General features: G+C 35.3%; 1 protein-coding gene across 5 annotated transcripts in view; it reads left to right on the forward strand.

The window, feature by feature from the left end:
• The window catches only part of ABI2 (abl-interactor 2), a 101,254-nt gene that overhangs the window by 51,338 nt on the left and 23,399 nt on the right, over nt 1–26,517 (forward strand). For 3 of the 5 annotated variants that reach the window (XM_010861014.1, XM_010861015.1, XM_010861013.1), the window contains exons 3-7: nt 4,597–4,773; nt 15,456–15,553; nt 18,608–18,754; nt 19,490–19,614; nt 24,682–24,840. In XM_010861014.1, coding sequence (XP_010859316.1) covers nt 4,597–4,773; nt 15,456–15,553; nt 18,608–18,754; nt 19,490–19,614; nt 24,682–24,840 — 706 coding nt within the window. Of the gene's footprint in view, nt 1–4,596; nt 4,774–15,455; nt 15,554–18,607; nt 18,755–19,489; nt 19,615–20,602; nt 20,786–24,681; nt 24,841–26,517 lie in introns of all 5 variants that reach the window. The other 2 variants (XM_010861017.1, XM_010861016.1) reach the window with 2 other exon arrangements.

The raw sequence follows: 26,517 nt of genomic DNA on the forward strand, positions 1-26,517 counted from the left end.
AAGTTAAATAAGCAGGGTGACAATATACAGCCTTGATGTACTCCTTTTCCTGTTAGGAACCAGTCTGTTGTTCATGTCCAGTTCTAACTGTTGCGTCCTGACCTGCATATAGGTTTCTCAAGAGGCAGGTCAGGTGGTCTGGTATTCCCATCTCTTTCAGAATTTTCCACAGTTTATTGTGATCCACACAGTCAAGTAGACAACATATAATTCATTGCTTGTTGTATTGCTGTGTGACTTAGACTTAAAAAAAAAAAACATGGATTAGTTTTAGTGAGTGAGAGGTAAATTTTTATTCTGAAAGGACCTCTTGGAGGAAATGGTCAGTGGCATTTTAAATGATGAAATATATGAACTTGGTTTCCTGTAGAAGGGATGTTGACAAATTGCTAATCTAATACAGAATTTTGGGATTTATACATCAGATTCTTAACATTTGTGCATATTTGAAATTTGGGCATAGAACCCAGAAAAGAAATTAAGAAGAGAAGTGCAAATGCCAAAGAGAAATGAATATATTAGAGTTCCTAAAAAGGAGGGACAACTTTTTATTAGTTTGGAAGAGAAAATAGGCGAGATTGTGTGGATAAATGACGACAAGAAAATGACAACAAAAGTAATTATCTATGTTCTGATTGGAATTCTGTAATTCTTTGGTAGAAAAGTGTGGCAACCTTAAGGAGGAAAGTGATTGTTATTAATAAACTATAAGAATATGTATTTAGCTTATAAGAACTTTTTCATTTTGAGTATCACATAAATCTATATGATTTAATTAATGGGTCTAATTAATAATATCTTTTAAAGCTAGTCTAATGGAGTAAATAAAAAATGGGAGAGATGAATGGACGGAGACTGGTAGACTAGAAATAACGGGCTTGAGTCACAGCTCTCGAGAATAAGTTGTGCCGCTTTCATTTGGAGTCTAGTATCTATAGAGGGCAATGCTTGGAAAAGCAAAGGATCTGCAACTCTGCGATGGCTGTTAAGTTTATACAGAATATATTCAAGTAGTTGGATGAGGAGTTGAGTAGGAGAAATGGGCTGATGGAAGCTATAGCAAATAAATGAGTAAATTTTTAAAATTTACATAGATTTTAAAAGCATTTGCCTTAAGGATTAAAATTTTTTTCGGTTACATTTAATGTACGGGTAGAGTCGTTTGTTTTAAAAGTCAACTGAATGTCAAAGCTATTTGATGCTCATTAGATTGGAATATTATTCCATTTTTCTATTATTCCATAGTATAAGAGGAAATATTTTCTAAAACAAATATTCAATAAATGGTGTAAACAAAGATTGGCAAACTTTTTTGTAAAGAGCTAGATAGTCAATATTTTTGACTTTGTGGGCCATAGAGGGTTTCAGACTCATTATTTTTTGTGTTGTATTTTTTAAGCAACTGTTTAAAAATGTAAAAATCATTCTTAGCTTGTGCACCATGTAGAAGCAGGCAGTGGGCCAGTCTTGTGATGTAGGATTTAGTTTATAAGTTCCTGCTGTACAAAATAATGTTTTTCAAATGTGTGGTTTTAAATTTTATATCATCATACTTTATTAAAACATTATTTTGTTTATGGAGGAAGTCAAAGGTATTAAGATATTTTGAGGTCACATTTTTTTCACATTTGAGTCAAAAATACTATGTTGGGGGAATTTAGAGAAAAGAAGGAATTGAAGAAGCAAAGAAATGGAAGTTTAGTCAGGTCAGAGATGAGATGACATGTATATAGGAATGGTTGTTAAGGGTTGTCTGGTAGAATGGTTAAGGACCAATAGATATTAGATATCTGAGGTATTTTCTAAACCCTGCTCTGGTTTCCTAAGATGTAGGCAGTCTTTTAGAATAGACAACTAGGAATGTATAACCAAACTGTTTTGGCTTTCTAAATATAGAAATATACTATTAAGAATTATGTTTTAAAATATCCCTTCAAGTTTAATGAGAATATAAGAAACAACAAAGAACATTTTTCTCACATTTCCTTCAACTAGTTCCTTTAAGCGTTTAGTGCTGGGCAAATGGTCACTTTCCTAATGAAGGGGTATGTATTTCCTTGTAACTCATTTCTATTTTGCCTTCTCTAGGAATCTAAACTAAGAATCTAAACTCTTAGTTTAGATATAGCTGCTATAATTTTATGCCCCTTATTTAGGATTATTTATGAAAGTTCTTTGATCATTTCTTTTGCCATATTGGTTTTCCTTTTATGCTTCCTGTAATGGTTTATACAGGTTTGGGCTATGTGTCTATGTGTACATAAAGAGAATAGATAAGTAATATGTAAGTGCCTACAGTCCCTAGGTATAATCTCTTTGTTTTCATTCTTTTTAGAGTCTCAGTTTTTTCAAAGAATTTAAAATATGTGTTTGTTATAAAATATAACTATATATTAGTGCAAATACTAAGTGAAATGTTACCCCCTCTTCATTCTCCAGAGACATATTGATATTTCTAGCAGGAGAATTTGAAATTGAAGTTCCAGTTTGCCTCAAACTTAGAATTCTGTTATCGTTGGTTAGGTTTACATTCTTATATTTTCATTTCTGGATGAGATAATTATATTTTTAAAAACTAAGCAGAATGAAAACAATGTTGAAAGGATTATATTCTCTAATAAATTTTCTTTATTGATATGACAGAGACCAGTTATATATAAAAAATAAGGGTTATATTTTGTGTTTTTAGTTTAATTTAAAGTATACTTGACAAATATAAAATTTTCCTAGCTTATATTTTTAATAATTTCAGAATGACTCTTTAGAAATTATTCAAAGTAAATGTGGTTAATTTATATTTTTTCTGAATTTAAAAATAAATAAATCCCAATATGGTCACTAATACACAAACTTCTTTCTTCTATTATAGCTCCCCCAACCAATGTAAAAGGAAAGCAGGTTTTGTAACTTATCTAATGTGCACAGAAAAAGTTCAAAGCCTATTTTGGTCTTAAAATGAAATACTTAATAATGCTAAGGTCTCTCCTACTTTCGCCAATATTTGATCTGATGCTTCACTTAGGTATTTATTAGTTATGCCCTTGAAGAGTCTGTTGCCTTTAAAATCTCTTGGTTGAAATAAGAGGCTTCAAGTCTGTTTCGGGTTTCCTTCAGATTTTATGTAGTTTAGAAGGATAAGTAATCAGTGTTCAGATTTCCTAAAGTTGTATTTAATATTGTCATAATGTCATAATATGACATAATAATGTCATAATATTGTCTTTCATTTTCATTTCTGTGTTACTACCTGGCTGTTCTTTAAGAAAGGGTAAATTGAAGTAGGTTTGGGGAAGAATCGGCAATAATTCCTGCTTAAGCCATGAATGGTGGCAAGAGATGTGAACAATTTAGTGAAGTATGTTTGAAACTTTTAAAACTGAAACCCACAGTTAACAATATATCTTATATTCCATCTGAACACTCTTGAATGTATGCACTTATGTACATAACAAATATTCTAAGAGGAAAGTACCTTACAGCGTGTATGTCGTTTGACAGTTCTGTCCTTTTTCATTTAAAATAATTGCTGCTCATTATCTCACTAAATTGCAACTTGCAGTTTGAAAAATGCTGTTTTAGTGTATTAATTACCTGTGCTTATGGAGAAATTCACCCTCTATTAGCAAATGGAAAATTGAGTAAAAACACATTGTTGTTACGTACTAAATTATATCCTGTTTTGAGCATTTAATAAAATAATGAAAATATTTTACTAGCATTTTATCATGATAAAACATAAGCATTTTTCTTTATAAAAGATGACTTATTTTTAACATTGTATTTATATTTTAGGCCTTTTTAAATAAAAAGCTATTTAGACACTAAAAGAAATTACACTAATAGATTATCTTTAAATGTTACCAGATTAATTGCTGGTACTTTCTTAATTAGGCTAAATCTTAATAGAGAAGGAAAAAATGAGCATGCTTTAACCCAGAGGTTGGTAAGCTTTTCCTGTAAAGGGTCAGCTAATGAATATTTTAGGCTTTGCAGGTCATAAGGTCTCTGTTGCGGCTGTTCACCTCTGCCATTGTATTGTGAAATATTTAAGCAGGTAGAATGACTGGTATTGCAGTAAAATTGTTTATGGAAACTGATATTTGAATTCCATGTAATTACATGTCAAGATCTAATTTTTCTTTTGACTTCTTTTAACCGTTAAAAAATGTAAACACCACTCTTGGTTTTTCAGCTATAAAAAGATGGGTGATGGGCCAGATCGGTTTTTCCAGCCAGGATTTCTCAACCCTTCTTTTAGCCTGAAAATGGAGAAAGTCAGTTTGCCAGTCCAGGTTCAATGCACTATGCTGGATGCTTGGGGCTGGTGCACTGGGACAACCCAGAGGGATGGTATGGGGAGGGAGGAGGGAGGAGGGTTCAGGATGGGGAACACATGTATACCTGTGGTGTAAAAAATTATTAAAAGAAAAGAAAAAAAAAAAAGGAAAAAAAAAAAAAGAAAGTCAGTTTTGGTACCAAAAGGAGAAATTTGCAATTGCAGTTAAGAATATGAATAATGATGTTAAATCTCTAAGTATTTATGTTTTTATTTTTCTGGCTATTAGGGGTATACATTTTTGTGTTTATGTTTTGTAGACCGTTGATATTCATAAAGAGAAAGTTGCAAGAAGAGAAATTGGTATTTTGACTACCAATAAAAACACTTCAAGGACACATAAGATTATTGCTCCAGCCAACCTTGAACGACCAGTTCGATATATTAGAAAACCTATTGACTATACAATTCTAGATGATATTGGACATGGAGTAAAGGTAAGCATAAGTTTTGTCAAACTTTAAAAAAAAATAGCCCATGATGGAACTAACTCTTTAGAAAATTAAATGCTTATCTTTTCTTTCCAGAGGATCATTCTTGGCCTAGTTATAGTTCTGAAGATTTCTTACCACTAATAACTGTGTTATCTTTCTTTTTAGTGCTGGGTTCTCAAGTTTTAAACAGTCATCTCTGAGTGAATTGCATTTGCTTAATCAGTTATGAAAATACCTCATGTACATCTGGAAATAAACGTAGTATTATATTTTAAATCCTTTAATGATTTAATATGACTAATTAAATATTATTCAGTATGTTATTAAAGTATTTGCTTTATCTCAAAAATATCAGCAAATTTCTGGCATTAGTTTTCAGAAAGAATATATATAAACACGGACTTTGAATTTTTCTAGAACAAATTTATTTCAACATTTTGGGTGAGGATAATGTAGATAAAAGTAGTAAGTTAATTTAGTATTTCCACTGCTTTTCATTATATAGCCATTATATATTTTGGCTTTTAAAATGTATTTAAGTGCCTGCTATATACATAAGGTACAGTAATCACAACTGATGAACTTACAACTTTCACTTAAATTGATACTTGTACTTAAGAAACTGTTCAGAGCTTCAGCTAAGTATTAGTTTATTTAAAGTTTGCGTCTCCTCAGTGATTTGAAAGACAATAACTTTTCAAATGTGATGCTGAGCAACTATGTATATGCCTGTAAGTGAAACCATATAGTTTATATATGCAAATTTAGAAAATATATCCCACACAAGGATGGCTAGAAATCATTTAAATCTAAATTGAATGTAGATCTAGGTAAGAGAATATGTACAATGTAAATGTAAAACAAAAATATTTTTCTCAAAGTTTTAAATCAAGCACTATCATCTGAAATTTAATATTTAATTTTATAATGAACACCTAATACATTTAGATTGCAGTACAAATTAGAGCATTTTAAAATAGGATGTGTAATTGGATGGATAACTGAAATTTATTCTAACTTGGGAAAATTTTTTGAGATTTATTTGAGGCTAACAACTGCTAATAGAAAATTTTAGGATCCTTTCAGAATCTACTGGCAAAAAGACACTTAAAATATAAAACATCGTATTTGTACTTGCCCACTTATGTAATAATAAAAAGGTTATCCCCCTAACTCTTACTTAATTCTCCAATAATTGTTCTTTAGGAACTCTGTAATCACTTTGATTTTTCTGGACTTTTAATGTTTAGGGGTCACTAATTTGAAGAAATCAGGAATAAAGTTGTTTTTATATAAAGGTGTCATATATAATTTCATCCAAAAACTCCCGTTCATGACACATTCTGCTTTAACCACTCTTTCTATGATCTACTGAAACATTATTTTTTAATGCTGAATGCTTAACTTGTTTTTTCTTTGTTTTTTCCTTTCTCTTCACATCCTGAAGTTCCAACTAACCTTTCAATGCTTTTTTCCCCTTACCTCTTTTATTTGCTCCATTTATGCATTAAGTGGTTGCTTAGATTTAAGGTAAGAGATTCCAGGGCTGGATTTCCATTCTTTGTTCTTATATAGACTATTACATATGGGGAGTGAAGAGATACTTGGCACTTGGCCTTTTAAAACCAAGAAATAATTCCTTTTTCTTACTTTATTTTTGTCATGCAACTTTGTGTGTCTTTATGTTCCATGAGGGCAAATATTTTTAACTGTTTTGTTCATTGCCCGATCCCATGTGCCTAGGATAGTGCCTGACACACATTAGACACTTAGTAAATATTTGTTGATAAGTGATTATTTTGCAATGTTAATATATTTTATGAAATGGAAATGTAAGTTACCCTATCATAAAATGTCATTATGAAATAAAATTAGCTGGATTTTTGTAAATGGAGACATTTTGTTATGGATTGGAGGGCTGCTAATGTGCTTTGTTTAACCCTCCCCCTGTGTAATACCTTTTTATTCTATAAATGGTGTGCTTGATCATACACCTTATGGCCACTATGTCATTATCTCTTGACTCAATCACTGTAAAAAAAATTGAAAATTGGAAAATATTCAGTGTTATGGGTGTTTTTTAAGTTGCAGTATCATATATTTTGCAAAAAATTAGCATTTTTATTCAAATTGCTTATAAATTATGTATTTCAGTATAACCCACTTTAAGAGGTTTCAAGCTGAGTAGTATTATATGTAAAACATCAAAAGCTCATGATAGTGTTTAACAAAATACAAGTTAAGAACTAGAGATAATCGCCTTTTTTAACTTGTTTCAGTAACATTGGAAGGAAAACTGAGAAAAGACGTTCAAGAGTAAACAAGGGGCCTGTCAGATAGAGTGATACTAAAATTATTGTCACCAAACTGAAAGTGCATTTCCTTTTTTTAACTTTTTTCTTAGCTGAATTCTATGATTCCTTTTCTCACACACACACACACACACACACACACACACACACATACACATATTCTTACCGTTCTTACCATATATTGTGCTGTTTGCCATGTCTTCAGTGTAGAAAGTGATAACAAGATGATGACTGAGACCTGAATCATCAACTAGCTACTAACCAGGGCCATAGAAAGTTAAACAGCTCATGGTAGAGAGATGTGACTAGAGGAGCCCAGGCAGATGTACTTCATGTGAGTGAGTGAGGCATGTGGAATTGTGAGGAGATTCGTTTGCATAAAAGAGATAGAAATAGACCAAAAGTAGTGTTTGTGGCTACCTCTGCTTTTTCTGTGTTCAAATTTCGGCTACTGATACATGAACCTCCAAAGTGAGAGCAGTGCACAGAAAATTCAACTAAAGGAAAAACAAAACAATGGACCAGTTCTTTCCCCTTCAAGTTTAGACCATCTTGCCTAAAGAGCTACCCCTGGCTCATTTCCTCTAAACCCTACTATGATTCCTTCTTGACCTTTCTGGGTTCAGGATCCTGTTCTGTGTGAGAGAGAGGCCAGAGTGAGTGGAAAATGAGAGGTTCCTAGGAAGAAAGATCCAGTAAGGAAACATCACACTTGGAGAAAATTCCTTAACATCTTTGCAACAAAAACCCTACTCCCCAGGACTGTGGCTCCGTGCCATTGTTTCTGCTCTGTTGGGCTGGGGTGGACAGGGTAAGGAGTGTAGCCTGAGTCCCTCCTAGAAGCTAGAATGTGACAGTCCTCTGTCTTTCCTTTCTTCCTACCCTTCATTGTAAGTGTGTCTGTCTCCTCTATAAATTCGTGGCACATAGTGAATCATTTTGGGTGAACCAAAGCAATAGTAGAGTGAAAAACCATTCATCGTATAGCAAGTCGTTATTTTTATGCTGGTAGAAAAAAAATGAGTGGCTTCAGAAGGTTGATTAACAGAATAATCGAATGTATTAAGATAGAAAATAGAATTTAAAAATGTTGAAGTTGGAAGGAACTTGCAAATAGTAAACTAGTCGAGTGGTTTTCCAGCTGAGTTTTTTGGAGACCCATGGTTGACATCAGGTACCCTGTAAGTCTCCTGATTCTTGGTTTCCTCCTCAGCTCATCGTGAGCTCTGTCTTTGTTCCCAGTCTTGTCAGACTTGATGGCTTTCAGATACACTCTTAACAGATACCATCTTTGGGACCAGACACATGGGATGTGACTCAAAAGTTGAATTTTTAACCTTTTATACATCACATCCTGGTTGTGTTTAATAGTTCTTCTCTGCTGAAATTTGGGTTAATTGTTTTTCCTTCAGTCAAATAAGAATAAATTGTAGGATTTAGTTCATAAGACCTTTGAAAGCAATGGGTAATATTTTTACAGCAAGAGGCATAAAAAGTCGATGGTAGAGTGCAATATTGGAAGTATTTTAATATGTACCTGAGGCCATGTAAAAGTGGAATGTACCTTGAACTGGGATATCCTTTCCCCACTCTTTATTTTAATATTTGAGACTTTTAAGATCTTGTTACTGATGTATTTGAAACAGATTTTTCTGTTGAAAAGTGAAAGAGTTGTCTACTACTGAAACTACGCTTAAGTACTTTTAAAATAAGTGTATTTATTTCAGTCAAAAATAGTAAAGGCTTCTGATCTGTGAATGTAGCTTTTCAGTTGAACGTTGTGCAAGCAGATTCTTAATGATTAATGAGTAGGGCTGGGAAGTCTCCTTTATGTTTAACACATTAAGAATATAACACTTTGGGAAAGTTTTGCTTGGGATCTTGAAGATTCATAACTTAATTCTGTAAAATAGTATTTGACTTTTTCACTCTGAGTGTCATCTTGTATGCGTCATTATCTACAGAAAATTGCCCCTCACATATCTAGGTTGTGGGTACAGCTGCAGATTCATTGTTAAGCATTTATTTGATACACTTGGAAGAAAAACACCACAATAGCAACACCTTGTGGGGGAGTCATCTGCGTTTGCCTCTTTGTTCCAGTCTTGAGCCACCAATTCTGTCTTGGCAAAAGCCAGTTGTTGGAAAATTGTTTCAAAAATTAAGCAGAAATTTATCCATCTTTTTTCTTCTATTCTTTTTTATCTGTTCTTCCCTCCTTACTCCTAATCTCTTATTCATTATCTCTGTAGTTCAGTTCACTTGCTCAGGCATGTTTGAATCCTTGTGACCCCATGGACTGCAGTACGCCAGGCCTCCCTGTCCATCATCAACTCCTGGAGTTTACTCAAACTCATGTCCATTGAGTTGGTGATGCCATCTCATCCTCTGTGTTCCCTTCTCCCACCTTCAATCTTTCCCAGCATCAGGGTCTTTTCAAATGAGTCAGGTCTTTGCATCAGGTGGTCAAAGTATTGGAGTTTCAGCTTTAACATCAGTCCTTCCAATGTATATTCAGGACTGATTTCCTTTAGGATTGACTGGCTAGATCTCCTTGCTGTCCAAGGGACTCTCAAGAGTCTTCTCCAACACCAGAGTTCAAAAGCATCAATTCTTTAGCACTTAGCTTTCTTTATAGTCCAATTCTCAGGTCGACTTCTACATGACTATAGTGTACATGACTACTGGAAAAACTGTAGCTTTAACTAGACAGACCTTTGTTGGCAATGTCTCTGCTTTTTATATACTGTCTAGGTTGGTCATAACTTTTCTTCGAAGGGGCAAGCGTCTTTTAATTTCATGGCTGCAGTCACCATCTGCAGTGATTTTGGAGCCCAAAAAAATGAAGTCTGTCACTGTTTCCACTGTTTCCTCATCTATTTGCCATGAAATGATGGGACCAGTTGCCATGATCAGTTTTCTGAATGTTAAATTTTAAGCCAACTTTTTCACTCTCCTCTTTCACTTTCTTCAAGAGACTGTTTAGTTCGTTGCTTTCTGCCATAAGTGTGGTGTCATCTGCATATCTGAGGTTCTTGATATTCCAGCTTGTGCTTCATCCAGTCAAGCGTTTCTCATTATGTACTCTGCATTTAAGTTAAATGAGCAGAGTAACAATATACAGCCTTGACATATTCCTTTCCCAATATGGAACCAGTCTGTTGTTCCATGTCCAGTTCTAACTATTGCTTCCTGACCTGCATACAGATTTCTCAGGAGGCAGGTCAGGTGGTCTGGTATTCCCATCTCTTTCAGAATTTTCCACAGTTAATTGTGATCCACGCAGTCAGAGGCTTTGGCGTAGTCAAAGCAGAAGTAGATGTTTTTCTGGAACTCTCTTGCTTTTTTGATGACACAATGGATGTTGGCAATTTGATCTCTGGTTTCTCTGCCTTTTCTAAATCCAGCTTAAACATCTGGAAGTTCACGGTTCATGTACTGTTGAAGCCTGGCTTGGAGACTTTTGAACATTACTTTGCTAGCTTACACCTCATATGAGTGAGATGAGTGCAATTGTGTGGTAGTTTGATTGTTCTTTGGCATTGCCTTTCTTTGGGATTGGAATGAAAACTGACCTTCATCAGTCCTATGGCCACTGCTGAGTTTTTCAAATTTACTGGCATGTTGAATGCAGCACTTTCACAGCATCATTTTTTAGGATTTGAAATAGCTCAACTGGAATTCCATCACTTCCACTAGCTTTGTTCATAGTGATGCTAAGTCCCACTTGACTTTGCAATCCAGGATGTCTGGCTCTAGGTGAATGATCCCAGCGTCGTGATTATCTGGGTCGTGAAGATCTTTTTTATATAGTTCTTCTGTGTATTTTTGTCACCTCTTCTTAATATCTTCTGCTTCTGTTAGGTCCATACCATTTCTGTCCTTTATTGTCCCTATATTTGCATGAAAAGTTCCCTTAGTATCTCTAAGTTTCTTGAAGAGATTTTTAGTCTTTCCCGTTCTATTGTTTTCCTCTGTTTCTTTGCATTGATCACTGAGGAAGGCTTTCTTATTTCTCCTTGCTATTCTTTGAAACTCTGCATTCAAATGGATATGTCTTTCCTTTTCTCCTTTGCCTTTAGCTTCTCTTCTTTTCTCAGCTATTTGTAAGACCTCGTCAGACAACCATTTTGTCTTTTTGTGTTTCCTTTTCTTGAGGATGGTCTTGATTATTGCCTCCTGTACAATGTCATGAACCTCCATCCATAGTTCTCAGGCACTCTATCAGATCTACTCCCTTGAATCTATTTGTTACTTCCACTGTATAATTGAAAGGGATTTGATTTAAGTCATACCTGAATGGTCTAGTGGTTTTCCCTACTTTTCTCTGTAGTGGATTATGTTAAAACTCTTGTTACCTTAGGCTTTTTGTCTTCCTGTCTTACTAAAAATTTTACCTTTCTCCTGAAGCTACACTTGAATGCCTGATTTCAGTTTTGATTTCCCTCAGAGAATCTCCTGGTCCTTTTCCTGTTGGCTCAGAGAATTGAAATAAGAACATATATCCTCTGAGGAGAGGGATAGAGGTCTCTAGGAAGCCAAAGATTATGCACTGGATGGGACTGCTGGGAACAGCACTGGACACGGAATGAAAGCCTTCGGGTGTTTGCCCACAGCTTGTGCCCATCCTCACTTCGCCACCTCCAGACACGAACTGTACATACTACTCCTCTTCTCTTAGTGTGTTTAAATTTTGCTCTTTTTAAAACTTGGTAACACTCCAACTCAGATTTTTCTCTATAAAACCTTCCTTCTGTTTGGTCATTCTTCTCACATTGATACTTCTTTTTTGGAGTTTTCTGTATTATTTGTAGAAATTACTTTTTGTTTTCAGCAGGGTGTCTTAGTTATTCTAAAATAAGTTCCTTGAAAGCAGAGAAATCATTTTATAGACCTTTGTCTCCTCTTATTTTTCTTATTCTTTTAGTCTTGTGCCCAGAGGTCTGGTGGTCGGTGGTTTACATGAGCGATACACCACAGGGCTCAGTTTAGAATGTGTCTCCCTCTATTGCGGCAAGTTGTCTATTCCTGGAGAGTGCTTCCTAACAGAGGTGATATGCTCTGTGAGCTAAAGATACAAAGCTACTTTGTGAACTCTAGTATTTTTTAAAGAGTATGTACAGGGTATTGGAAAGCTCCGAGATTAGTAATGAACATTATATATGATATGCATGATATTATATATCAAGGTTCAAGGAGATACTGCATATACCAAAAGAGGATAGGGCAGGAAAGATAGGAGCACTTTAGAAACAGTATTAAGGTGTAATGATTGGCCTGATAGTTGGTGCTAGTTGTGATCTCCAAAGTTTGGAGATCAGAGAAGACCACTCTGGTCCTAAAGGAACTGCTCTCACTCTCAGTATTGTCTGCATTTCTTAGTCCAGGCCAGTGGGAAAGTATTTGAGTTTGGTCATGCATTAACCTTTGTCACCTAAATGAAATATTTCTTCTGTTCTTGAGTGTTTCTTTCTGGCAGGGAAAAAATAAAAGACTTCTGCTGTTTCTCCATGTGCCTAATACCTGTTTCATTCAGCTCTCAGTGATGACTTTTTCCCTTCATGGCATCAAAAAATACCCACATTAACTGAATTATTGTTGGAATCAGCCACCAAAATTTCATTCCAGTTCCCAAGTAAAACTTTGGAGAGAATGATTAGCACTGCTGTTTATGATTCAGGACCTCTGACTACACACTTGCATGCCAGATGATAGTTTTGCCTAGGTGTTTTTTAAAGTTTCATGTAGAACTGCTGTTATGAATTGGTGCAGTGTTGCTTTGTTTTCTCTGTCCTGAGTTTGTGGTATGTTCTCTCTCTCTCTCTAGTTAAATTCTCCTTCACCACACTCACGGTTAGTCTTGTGTTTTGCTCCTTGTCTGGAAACATTGGGTTGCCCTATAACTTCCCTCAAAGTAGTTGTTAGAACCATGATAAATATCCCATAAATATTTTTTTTACCAAATTATTTTAGATGTGAAATAGTTTAATTTTAATTATAATATAGATTTCACCTATGAAAATTGGCAATTTTTCTTTTTTTTTTTCATTTTCCTCAAATTAGATGGCAGTATTTATACTCTGCATAACATATTCATTGTTTTACTTTTAGTATAGAAGCATTTTTCTCAAGGAAAAATACCTTGAAGAAATACTGAGTTCTCTTTTAGCTTAATACAAAGGTAATACAGAACTACATATTAGTTGGACATTCCATAGGGACTCTGGTTTTTGTAAGTGGAAATTACTCGTGCAAATCCCATTTACCAAACAAATAGAACCATTTGATGATTCTACAGGTCAAAAATGTATCAAATTTTATGTATGGAATTGTCTACTATGCTTCAATTTATAGATTGTTTATTTCATATTTTTGATAGATTTCAAGATTTATAGAGAAGATACTGCAATTTAAATGGAACACCTTACATACCAAAACCTTAAACAAATTAAAGTTGGAAAGCTGTTTTCAAATATTTTAGCTATTCCATATATAGAATAAAATTCTGTTTTATCCTTTTCTGTCCTTGCTCCTTTTCCTTCCTATTTCTAGCAAATTGATGTAGTTTAGTGTTTGGCTCACCTACTTCTCCTTCATCACTTAAAGTGACCTTGGGTTTTATGTTGTTTAAGGTTGAGCTTAAAGGACTTTGGTTACTACTTTTAAAAATCTCCTGGTATCATGAATTAAGATATACGGTTTTTAAAGCTATTGGTTATTTGTCATACTACTCCTAAAAATTTGCCCCAATGTGGATTAATTTTTAAAAAACTTCTTCTGGCACTTTTAAGATATGATCAGTATACCCTCTGCTTATTAATGAGGGGGAGAGCATAGATAAGTTAATTTTTATTCTTCCTTGATTACCAGTTTGTTTTGTATTTGTTGTTTAAAAGTAATAACAAAGGAGTACAGAAAAATGCATTGCCTTAAAAATATTGCTATTTCAAAGGTATCATTTGTCATTAAAGATTGTTTTAACATCACACACAACTTGTTCACTGGGCTATTCATGAGTTTGTTTCTTGATATATTTTTTCTTATTCAGATAACAAGTAGTATTTTAGGATTTTAAAATATTCCATTTAAGCCAGAGTTAATTTTGACAGCCTCAATATTCTGTATGTAATTATGATTTGTTTTCTTAAATTTTGTATTTTAAAATTATAAATGTATTCTGATTTCAAAAGTATAATGTCTTATAGTTTCATTTTATAAGTATAATTTGAATACTCTGGACATACTCTTAGTGGAAGAGTTAAGATCCTTTTTTGAAGTGTTTGGCAGTCCAGAATATTAGGAGCTTTAAAATAGAGTCAGGCATGAACACACATGGTGAACATTATTAACTCTAACCCACTGGTAATCTCAAACAACTTGAGATTGCATTTGAACTATATTCATGCATGACTTCTCTTAATGCCTTAAGATACCCAGATTTCTAGGGCTTTCTGCATAAGTGCTCACTTCCTCCTTTGGTGGCATCCTTTTCTGGTGGCAATCCACACTTGTTCCCAGGTCACCCAACTTTCCCACACTTGGGTTTTCAATTGGGGATAGAATAGTGAGGAACACAGCTTAGCTCTGTGTTCTTAGCTCTTAGGATTGTGTTGCATCTTTCTCATGCCTAAATTAATCTTCATTTTGGGCCTGAGTGGGTTTAATTCCCATTGGAACTAGGACATTGCCAGTGGCCACTGTACCACTAACAGTTGAAAGGTATACCTCAGCCCCACCTTTCTGGTTCAGATGTTTAGGAACATGCCTTAACTTCTGGCAGTTCTCAGGTAGGTGATTCCTTCATAAGAGAACATTAATAAAATCTGAATTGTAAGGCTGATCCACAGTTTATAAAAAGGAAATTTTCTCTGTATGATTTAACTTTATATAATACTCTCTACTTACAGTGGATCAAAACTAAAGTTGCATACTTTTGGGGGAAAACATGTATTATGTTTTCTTATGATAAGCTTGCTATTTAAAAAACAAGGAATTGCTTAAAGGCATTGTTGTTTCTGATTGAGTTACTCTTATTGAAGCTGAAATTTTTATAGTTAACCTATTTAATTTCAATTGAATGTCGTATCAAACAGTCTAACCAGTGATCTGTTGGTGTGATGAGCTAATGGCAAATAAAGTCTTTGCATACATGTTTATAATCATTTGAAAATCTCATGTTAGGAGGAGTCCTTTGAGTACAACTGTAGAATGATAGTAGAGTAGAAATTGCATATGAAATGCATGGCCTCTAATTTTTTTTTTCCTATTTAAACCTTCCCCTCCTTTGTTAAATAGCATAATGTTATTTCCCGAAAGTGGCACTTTGTTTCACTGCATTCAAATTAAATTGAGTTTTCCTCAAAATTTTTTTAGGTGAGTACCCAGAATATGAAGATGGGTGGGCTGCCGCGTACAACACCACCAACACAGAAGCCCCCCAGCCCCCCGATGTCAGGCAAAGGGACACTTGGGTGAGTATGGAACTAAGTAGTAATTGCAAACCATTTCATGTACTGTGTGAAAACTAAACACTATATATATGTTTAAACTATTTTTAAATATTTGAAAAGAGAATATTTTCTTCCTAAGATTATCCATTTTGTGTGTAACCTTCCCAAAAGGAAAACATCTTTTATACTTTAAATTATACCTACATCTCTCTACTTTAAAAATATTCTGTTTAGAAATTATTTTTCTAATAAATTTTAAATTTGAGGTAAAATCCTAGCCTAAGTTCATGGCTTATTGTAAATTGCACTCTAATTCCTATTTTCAGAAACTTTTTTAGTCTTTTCTGTTATAATTGACTCTTCTTATTCTGACTAGTCTTCTGAAGAAAATACTGTGCAGATTATAGAATTCTGTATATCTTGTTTTTTTATGAGAAATTATGAGCTTTCATTCGGTCTACACACTTGGGCTCCAGATTTGACATAAATGGTCAATTAACAAAAAACCTTGACCTTTTTATAGCATCTATAGTTTCTTTTATAGCATCTTAATACAAAAACTTGGTTTATCATGATCAAGGTTTGTGATCGGTTGGGCATAATATTGCCCAGAAGTTGGGTGACTAAAATTGTGGTCCTGCTCTGCTCCTGATGTGTGGTCTTGCATAGTAAGCCACTTAGCAATTCAGTTTTTTCATCTGTAAAAGGGGGTAATATTTGTCCTCTGTCAACTTTTCAGGGTCACTGTACCATGAATTGGATTTTTTTAAAAAATGTATAAGACAAAGACAAAATGCCTTTATTACCATTGGCTTTGTGATATATGCTTAAAAGTTTTTAATTGGAAATCTTGGTTTTTGGCCCCCTCACCAAAAAGCAAACAAGAAAACCAGACCAAAAAACCCAGCAACCTAATCAGTCAAAGAAAGATAATGGAGGAGGAATTAAAGTTAGGGCAGTGGAAAACAAAAGAATAAAATCAGATTTCCAGCCAGAAATAGGGTGGTTTTATTTGGGGAGGACAAAAAAAATTCTGCTTAGGTTAGAAAGGAAAAGCTCTACTAGCTTAAATAAGATTTAAGCTTCAGAGTAGGATGTAGATGTCATGGTATGTCATAATTGTACAGGGTAAGAGTAGAGATCAGGTCAAGAGGGAGTATTTTATTTTCCTGTGAAATGTCTATATTTCTGTCATGTATAGTTTCTAATGGATTTTATTAGGTTTTGAATCCAGATTGTTAGCAAGATAATCCTAGTTAAGTAAAAATTTCCATTGCTCCCAAATTTTAAAGATGTACTTGTACACTAATATTTGTCTTCCTTGTATATTAGCAAGGGCTCTGCAGGATTCCTGAAGGCCAGAGTGGCCGAGCATCACTAGCCACTTGATGGTCACAGCCTGACTTCTTCACAGTCTTGGTTCAGGCACCATATTTTGTCCTCTCTCCCTAGTTTTTTACCTTTTTTTTTTTTTATCATTGTCTTCACTGTATAGGCTTCCCTGGTGGCTCAGCTGGTAAAGAATCCGCCTGCAATGAGGGAGACCTGGGTTCATTCCCTGGGTTGGGAATATCCCCTGGAGAAGGGAAAGGCTACCCACTCCCAAGTATTCTGGCCTGGAGAATTCCATGGTCTATATATATCGTCCATGGGGTCGCAAAGAGTCGGACACAACTGAGCAACTTTCACTTCACTGTGTAGTTCTTAGTCGGCAAAGGTTTTTGTTCTGTTTTCTTGGGTGACACAGAGCATTTTTATTGTCTGGGGAAAATTGTTTGGAAATCCATCAGTTTCCTATTTTATGGTGTTTTATATGTACATAATTTCAGAGATGCCTAAACTTCTTTATAGTGTTTTAAATTCAAGGCCCTGACATTCCTTTCTTTTTTTGACCCAATATCTTATCTAGTGCCCCTTATTTACTTTTTTAATAACGTGTATATTTGTTTATGCAAGAGGATTTTGAGAGTAGTAGAGTAGACAGAGTCTTTGCAGAGTAATCTCATCCAGAATCAATGAGCCGAAACTTGAGTGGATGAGAGAGAATAATATTTAAAGGAACCTTGGGAGCTTTTGAGGACGTGAATTATTGAGAAATATAGAAGTCAGGTCAGCATCATCATTTTAGGGGAAAAAAAGCTCTTTAATTTTCATATCTTGAGATCCAATTAAAGATCAGAATCTTATCTACATAATATCAATTTCACATCAGCTGAGTATTAATCATTGCCATCATGATGGAAACTTAGAGATGAGAATTAATGATTCCTGGTGTACCAGTGTGCATCCTGCTTCCTGTATTCCCTTTCCTGATCTTGTCATTCTTTTAAGAAGAAAGTTTGAGAAAAAGAGAAGTATGCTAATGAAATGCAGACTGTTCTGTACTTCAAAGTAAATAAGATAGACTTAGGTGATCTGTTTTTTTTCTTCTCTCCCTTTTAAATGTTGAACTCTGAGCAGGGTAAGAGGTAAGAGCGGTCATGGTGAAAGGTTAAGGAGGATGTGAAGTGAGAATGGAAGGAGAGGAGATTAAATTATGTATTTCTTTGTGTGGATGTAGTTTTACTTCTATGTACTTATTGCATAGAAAGAGAAATGAATTGTTAATGGTTGCTGTTGATCATCAATGTGGGGGTTGTAGAGCCAGACCCTGTAGATTTATTTACCCTATCTTTGATTATTTTTGGTTAGGGAGAGAGGGATGAGGAAGATAATTAGTGCATTTGTGAAGTGCAGTTGGGAGAATTTAATGTGACACTAAACTAATTTGAACTCATCTAAGAAGAGAGTCTGGGAAACACTGGCTTACCTGGGGGAGAAACTTCATGCTCTCAGAATGAATGAACAAAATTAGTGTAGGGAAATGAGGTCAAAGACTAAAAAAAAATAACAGTATGCATCAAAGCCCTGATGGTGGAGAAGTGATACTTAAGGGAAGATGGAAATTGGTAGCTGGGTTTTATTAAAACACATTTTACTACCTCTGAGTACAGATTGTATTTCACTACTGGCAACTCTGAATTTATTGTGCCGAGACTTGCTAATCACACGATACATACGCTCTTCTTTTTGTAGGCGGCACTCCCCCTATCGCACACTGGAGCCAGTGCGTCCTCCAGTGGTACCAAATGATTACGTACCTAGCCCAACCCGTAATATGGCTCCCTCGCAGCAGAGCCCTGTGAGGACAGCTTCTGTGAATCAAAGAAATCGAACTTACAGGTATTTTCTCTACCTCAGTGCAAAATGGGATGGTCATAGCACCATTATTTGTTCAGATAACTTCAGCTAAATCTCTCTCATTTTCCAAGCACTAAGTTCTTTTCCTCACACTACTCCCCCAAACATCATCTGATTCCACCTCTCTCTCCTCATGTTCTGATGCAACTTTGAGCAGCCAGGAAGTTGAAAAAGGACAGACATCTCAAAGTGCAAACTCTTCTGCAAGACTGATAGTTATAGTTGACCTGAAAAAGAAAATCACTGACCAGATACGGGGAATTTCACGTTGTTTTTTGGTGGTACTTTACAGATGAAAAACCATATGCAATAAAACATTAATATGGCATAATATGTCATGATATCATTACAAGTAAAATTGGACAAATAATTTGTTTAGGAAAATTGTTATAAAAGCTATTTCTTCAGACAGCCATTAAACTGGAATAAAAGAAAGTAATATTATTTTCATGTGTTGAGCCCCATCATTTGTCCCTTATATTTATGGAGAAGTTTTGTTTTTCTCAATTTCTTTAATATACGTTTATTAAAAGGTGGCCAAAACAAGTTTCTTGAACTCAAGTTTTTTCCCTTGCTTTATAAAGAAATTCATCTCTGAAATGGAGGGCTTTTGATTTACCATCTAGTAGCTATATTCATTTCAGAACATTTTGGAAAATGCTGGTGATGTCTTCCTGTGCATAGATGCTCATGTTTTGGTGGCTCTTATTTCTGTAGCAGCAGCGGGAGTAGTGGAGGAAGCCACCCAAGTAGTCGGAGCAGCAGTCGGGAGAACAGTGGAAGTGGGAGTGTGGGGGTTCCCATCGCTGTTCCTACTCCCTCTCCTCCCAGTGTTTTTCCAGGTAAAACATGAATTGTGCTTCATCTTCATCTGTCCTTTCTGAGTTTGTCCTTTCAGTTTCTAATTTAATTACACTGAGCTTTCTTCATAATCAGGATTTTTTTTCTCTTGAAGACTCTGTAAATGTTGAGAAATCTTTCTGCATTCTGCTATTTTTAACCAAATTATTTGTCAGTTTATGTTCAGATACTTCTCTGTGATTTGGAGTTATGTCTTTGGTGCTGTGTCTTGGTTGGCACTTAGAGGTTGCACCTTGGAACGAGTGACATGTTTAACTCCAGCTGGTGTTATAACAGTGCACGCCTTTGGACACAGTGCAGTCTCGGTGTAAGGAATCGTATCGGTAACAGGATTGGGCAGATATAATTTCAACAGTTCAATCTAGTGCACTCTTGGAACTTGAGTTGCTGAAATGCACAGAAAAATGTACTTGTTTCATCTGAGGACATGAAACTTAGTTTTAAAAACCTGACACACAAGACATAAGGATGGAAAATTACATATTTAATTTACTTATAATAACAAAGAGATAACATCTTTTAAAAAAATCATGAAAAAGAGGTTTGTATTTCTCTCAATTCTTTTTACCTGATAAGATATTTATGTCTGGAATCTTTATTTTCTGGTTTGAATGATTCAGAAGGGAATACTATTGTTTTCTACTGTGTTATGTTTAGCTTTGTATACTATTTACAGAATGTTATGTTAAAAGCAACAACATAAAGGGGGCTTTTCTTCCAGTGTGTTGGCTATCAGGTAAAAAGGAATGCTTTTAAAAGTCTGGACGTTATCCTTAGCATCTTGAATTACTTGCTGTAAACCTCATAATCCTTTAACATAAGCTTCATTCTTTTTTTTTTAACACTCTCTTCTATTCTTTGGCGTTGATCAGCACTGAGTATCTAACACTGAGTTCTCCGGTGCCTGTTCTAGTCCTGCCTGATGGAACTGCCTCACTAATGCTGCCTCTCACCCCTCTCTCCCCTCAGCCCCCGCTGGCTCTGCTGGTACTCCACCCCTTCCTGCTACTTCTGCATCTGCCCCCACCCCTCTTGTTCCTGCAACTGTCCCTTCTTCCACTGCCCCAGATGCTGCCGCTGGGGGTGCCCAGACCCTTGCTGATGGCTTCACTTCTCCAACTCCCCCTGTTGTTTCTTCCACTCCCCCTACAGGTGAGTATTGGCTTATTCCTCGCAGGCCGATTCAGTCGTCTGGCTCTGGCTCGTCTTACTTGGAACTCTGGCTTCATGTTTTTTGTCTGTGTTTTGTATAAAAAAAAAATCTGCAGAATAATGTACTAACTAGAAAATGGCCCGTGACCGAAGAGTAGAATTTCCTGAGGAAATCAGAGTAAAGTTTCTCATTTTTCTGATGTGCTTGTGCTTAGTAGTTCAGTTGTGTCTGACTCTCTTGTGTGGATTGTGTCTGACTCTCTTGCGTGGACTGTAGCCTGCCAGGCTCCTCTGTCCATGGGGTTTCCCATTCAAGAATACTGGAGTGGGCTGCCATTTCCTTCTCCAAGGGGGTCTTCCTGAAGCAGGGATTGAACCCACATCCTCCTGCATTGGCAGGTGGATTCTTTACCACTGAAGCACTTGGGAAGCCCAGTTAGTAAAGTACTTCATAGAATGTATGTGTGTGCTGCTACTGTATCTAGGTGTTTAATGTTTTAGAAGACATTTTAAAAAATTCATTTTAATTCACGCATTTTGGATGGTGTATTATGGCTTAGTTTCTGTACCAACACTTTTTAAGAAAAGCATTCTGTACTGGGGGTATTTAAACCTGACCTGTCCTTTTGCTCTACATACAGCTCTGTTAGGCCACTACAGCTAGTTAAATGTAAAAGTCCTGTTACGCTCGTACATCAGTGGAGTAAGGAATACATCTTGAAATCCGCTTTAGGCCTACAAAGTACAAATTCATCTCCACCTAGAGTCAGCATTATAATTTAATAACAGGTGCTGGTTCCTAGTCAGCACTGAGTCAATATCTGTTGTATGAGTGAACAATAAGTTTTTTTTTTAAAACAAAAAGCATAATTAATGCCTTAATAACAATTTATATAGTCTCTGTAATGTACTGTTTTTGAATCTCCAGATACTTTTTTCTCTTTATTAAGGTCTGATTTATATACAGTGAAATTCACCCTTTCTAGTGACTTCTTAGAGTTTTGACAGCTGCATACAGTGATACAAGCATGGCTGCAGTGAAGGTGCACACCAGCCCTGACGTCCCCAGATTCCTCCACGCCCCCTTTGTACTCGGTCCTTCCATTTTACTCATTTCACTCTTTGCCCCTGGCAAGCTCTGTATCTGTTTTTTTTTTTCCCCTCTAAAGTTTTGCCTTTGTAGTAATATCACAAATGGAAGCATACGTAATGTACTCTTTTGAATCTGGCTTTTTGGCACAGTGCATTTGAGATTTATCCATTATTACATGTTTTGTTATTTCATTCCTTTTTTTATTACTGAGTAGTGTTCTGTTGAATGGATTTACCAGTTTGTTTACCCTTTTCCTCAATCCAAATTGAGGGACATTTGGGTTATTTACAGTTTTGGGTGATTATGAATAAAACTGCCAAATATATTCGCACACAGACTTTTGTGTGAGCACAGGCTTTCATTTCATTTGGGTAAATAACTTAGGGAGTAGGATTACTGGGTTGTATGGTAAATGAATGCTTAACTTTATAAAAACTGGATAGCTGTTTTCCAAAGTGACTGTATAGTTTTGCACGTCCACCAGCAGTGCGTAAGACTTCCAGTCACTCTGCATACATGTTAGTACAGGGTACTGCCGTAAGGGCCTCCCTGGTGGCTCAGACAGTAAAGAATCTGCCTGTAGTGCAGGAGCCCTGAGTTCAGTCCCTGGGTCAGGAAGATCCCCTGAGAAGGGAATGGCTACTTACTCCAGTATTCTTGCCTGGAGAACTCCATGGACAGAAGAGCCTGGCTGGCTGTGTAATTGTCTTTACGTATATATATATATATTTTTTTTTCTTTTTTTAAATTCAGCCATCCTGATAGGTGTTTAATAGTTTGTCGTGTGGTTTTGATGGACATTTCCCCAGTGAATGATGATGTAGAACATCTTTTCATGTGCCCATTTGCCATCTGTTTATCTTTTTTGGCAAAATGCCTGTTCAAATGTTTTTGCTTCCCCCCCACACCTTTGTAATTGGTTTGTTTGTTTTCTCATTAAATTCTTATATATTCTGAATATGTCTGATTAATTTTGTGATTCGCAAATATTTTCTTCCATTTTGTGACTTACCTTTTCATTCTCTTAATGGTGTCTTTTAAAGAGCAGAAGTTCTTTATTTGGATTAAGCCCAGTCGTTGCTGTTTTTTCCTTTTGTGTATTGTGCTTTTTGATGTTGTGTTTACAAACTCTTTACATAAGGTCAAAAAGAGCTTTGTCTTATTTTCTTCTAGAAGTTTTTAGTTTTAGGTTTTTATAGTTAGGGCTGTGGTAAACTATAGTTTTGTTTTTCAACTCAAAGCAGAATAAATACCCTTGTTAATGGTTTGAATAGAATCTCTATTATGTAATGTCTTTGGATCACTGAAGGCTTATAACATGGGAAATTTTAGGCTGGATCTAACTATATAAAATTCATAATGGTGTTTTTAGAGTTTTTAACTCAGTGATTCTAGCTTTAAGATATTACAGATTGATTCCTAAAATGTCAGTGTTGTGTATCTGGTGATTCAAATGACAGAATATACCTTCTTATAGTAGTTTATTAGTTTACATGCTTTTACAATTTTACCATGGCTATGTAAACTTGACAGTGGATTATGTTTAAGCTTGACTACTCAAGATTTTTATACAACAGAATTGAGTTTTAGGTTTTGATACTGTCATATATATGAAGAGTAAATGCTGTAGCAGGTCTTGAGTGCTTTTATAACATTCTTTATATGAGTATCCATATGAATCCAAGTTTGATCAATTTTATAGCTCCTGTAGATCAGTTTTAGGCATGTAAAACCATTTGACAGTCATGGAAAAGGTGAATTGTCGGATTTTTCTCTACCACCTCTTCCCCTGCCTCCCTCCCTCATGTCTTCTTTCCTTTTCCCCATCCTTCCATCTTTCATTCCCTCACCTTTCTCTGGCCTCCTCCTCTTTCCCTCATTCTTCTCTCTCCTCCTCTCCCTTCTTCTCTTCTCTTGACCTGCTCTCTCATGGGTGCTCCAGTGCTTGATCTGTCTATACAGTAGGCCCTTAACTAATGATTTTAAGTTGGAGTGGAATCAAGATAAAATTTAAGAACTTGATTGCGTTAGACGGTTGGATGGATTAGAAAAGAGTGTCTTCTGTTTGCATTAGTTGGTGAAGTACTCTGAGCAAAATGTAGTGAAATTGCTGATAAATATGAACAAGTTCCAGGATGATACTAAAATTAGATATATTTGATACAATTTTTGTATCTTAGCTTTTTTTCATAACTAAGTTTTCTAAACTCTAATTTTAAGACAAAATAACTTTAGAGAAGGATATTTTTGATTGAGATTCAGAATTCTTGACTTCAGAATTATGTCACTTGACTTTTTGCTGAAATATTTTATGATTTCCTTTAAATAAATTGGTTTGCTATTTTAAATTTACTATTATTGTTATTTTGGAATAAGACTGTGTGTCAAACATTTTTTCTTTTGCTTTCCTAAATGTTATTCTTACTTTTTTGAGCTTGGTTTTCGGTGTTTAATTGCTGGTGTTTGTGGAGGAAGTGAGCCATAAATTTTAATTGTGATGATTGTAAAACCCTGTCAAATTACTAATTTAATAAACTCACAATATTGATTAGTAATGTATTTAGATATAGCTTTTCCAAACTTAGCTATAATTTTATTTACCTAGTTTGCTGTTTTTTGCACTTTGATATACTGTCAGCTGAGCAGTAACTGTCACTTTGCATTAATATTTGTCAGATGGCAGTGAAATTAACTAAATATTTTTATTGTTTAATAATCTTGGTGAGATACAGGCATTGTGCCCAAAGTGTTTTATTGTCTGAGATAATTTTAATGACAAGTGTATGTTCTGTCTCTTTTCCAGGTCATCCTGTTCAGTTCTACAGCATGAATAGACCTGCCGCTCGCCATACACCCCCAACAATAGGGGGCTCCTTGCCCTATAGACGCCCTCCTTCCATCACTTCACAAACAAGCCTTCAGAGTCAGATGAACGGAGGACCTTTTTATAGCCAGAACCCAGGTTAGACTTTCTTTTGCAGTCTGTGGAATGTATCTAATTTAAAATTCTTCAGTTACTGAGAAAAAAACCTTTAATTGCAAATGACTAGTGTATAGTAGGTGAATAATACTATTTGTTGCATGAGTGGAAGAATGAATACAGGTTGCCGATATTGTACCTTCCAGTTCTTTTGAAAAATCAACATATGGTTTCCATATAGAGTTGTAGAACTTAACTTATCTGAATAGAATGTTTTTGAATGTGCTAGTGATTATTTGTTTTTTAAATTAATACTGTGGTGAACAGTGTTTCCTTCTTATTTAGTCAGATATCCTTGCTATATGAATAGCAATTAATGAAATTTGAGCATACATGAGCAGAGTTTATAAGTAGCAAAAGAAAAGGAAAATATTATTGAAACTGCTTTGTGGTGGGCAGTTACACTGTCTTCTTCAGTTCTGCTACCAAACCTCTGATGGAACAACTGTGACTTGAACAGATTGATCCAGATATAACAGTCATCTTGCAGTTGCGTCACGTGTACAGAGGAACTAAAATAGCACATATTTAATACTTAACAGTCATTTGTTTTGCTTCTTCCCCAGAGAGGGTAAGAGCAAATATTATTCTCTATGACTGCTGTGGACATGCTATGTGAACTTGGTGTGTTTTTCTGGATTTTTGCCAAGAGGCCAGTAAGCCCATGTGTGATCACCTCTAGTGTTATTCCATTTTGGATAAGCCCTGAATTGTATGGAGCTAAAATCTGTGTTTTGGTGAAACCTTGTTATATCCTTTGGAATCTTGCAGAACAAATTTGATCCTCCTTTTACATAAGTGGAGCTTACAGAATACTTTTTTTGTTTTTTTAACCTCATTTGATTCTTATAATCATGTGATCATTTTCATCTGTATTTTACAGGTGAGGAAACAGACTAAGATAGTAGTCAAGTTAGGATTTGAATTTAGGTCATCTGACTCTTAAGTTCCCTGTTATTTCCATTGTACTATCCTACCTACCTTAAGATTAAAAAAAATCTTTCTCTTACCCTCCCAAGGGTAGGGGGTGGGAAGGAGGGTGCCCCCTTCATAATGTAAAAAGCTGTAAACAGTTTTTCATCTGTTTCATCCTGGGAATAGTGCTTGCTAACTACTTGTTGAATGTGGAATGAATCCCTTGTTATTCAGATCCTCTCATTGTTTTGGGTCCCTTTTGTAAATTAAATTCCACATTTATAGTCTAATCAGTGCACAGAGGAGCCTGGCAGTTTACAGACCATAGGGTCACAAAGAGACACAACTGAGCTAGTGACACTTAAATAGACATGTTTTTAAAAGAAATTTTACTAGATTATTTTGAGAAATATGCATGTGTATTTTTAATGAGTCTTAAATAAGAGTAGTTGCTCTTTTTATAATGTTTGACCAAATTAAAACCTATAATTAAAATTTAATTAATTTAAAATTCTTTGGGTTATTTTGTCTTTTAAAATTTTGTTTTCTTGAAGTGTAGTTGATATACAGTGTCGGATTGGTTTCAGATGTATGGCAGAGTGCCTCAGTTACACAGGTGTGTGTCTCTCACTGCTGTCTTTGATCAGACTTAATGATTTGGGGTGTGCCATTCTTTTTAACTCATTTTGAACTCCGTTTTGGCTGATACGCCTGTCTTTTCTTACGTTCTACTTTTAAATCGTG

The sequence above is a fragment of the Bison bison genome, unplaced genomic scaffold, assembly GCF_000754665.1.
Source record: "Bison bison bison isolate TAMUID 2011002044 unplaced genomic scaffold, Bison_UMD1.0 scf7180017864471, whole genome shotgun sequence".
NCBI lineage: Eukaryota > Metazoa > Chordata > Mammalia > Artiodactyla > Bovidae > Bison > Bison bison.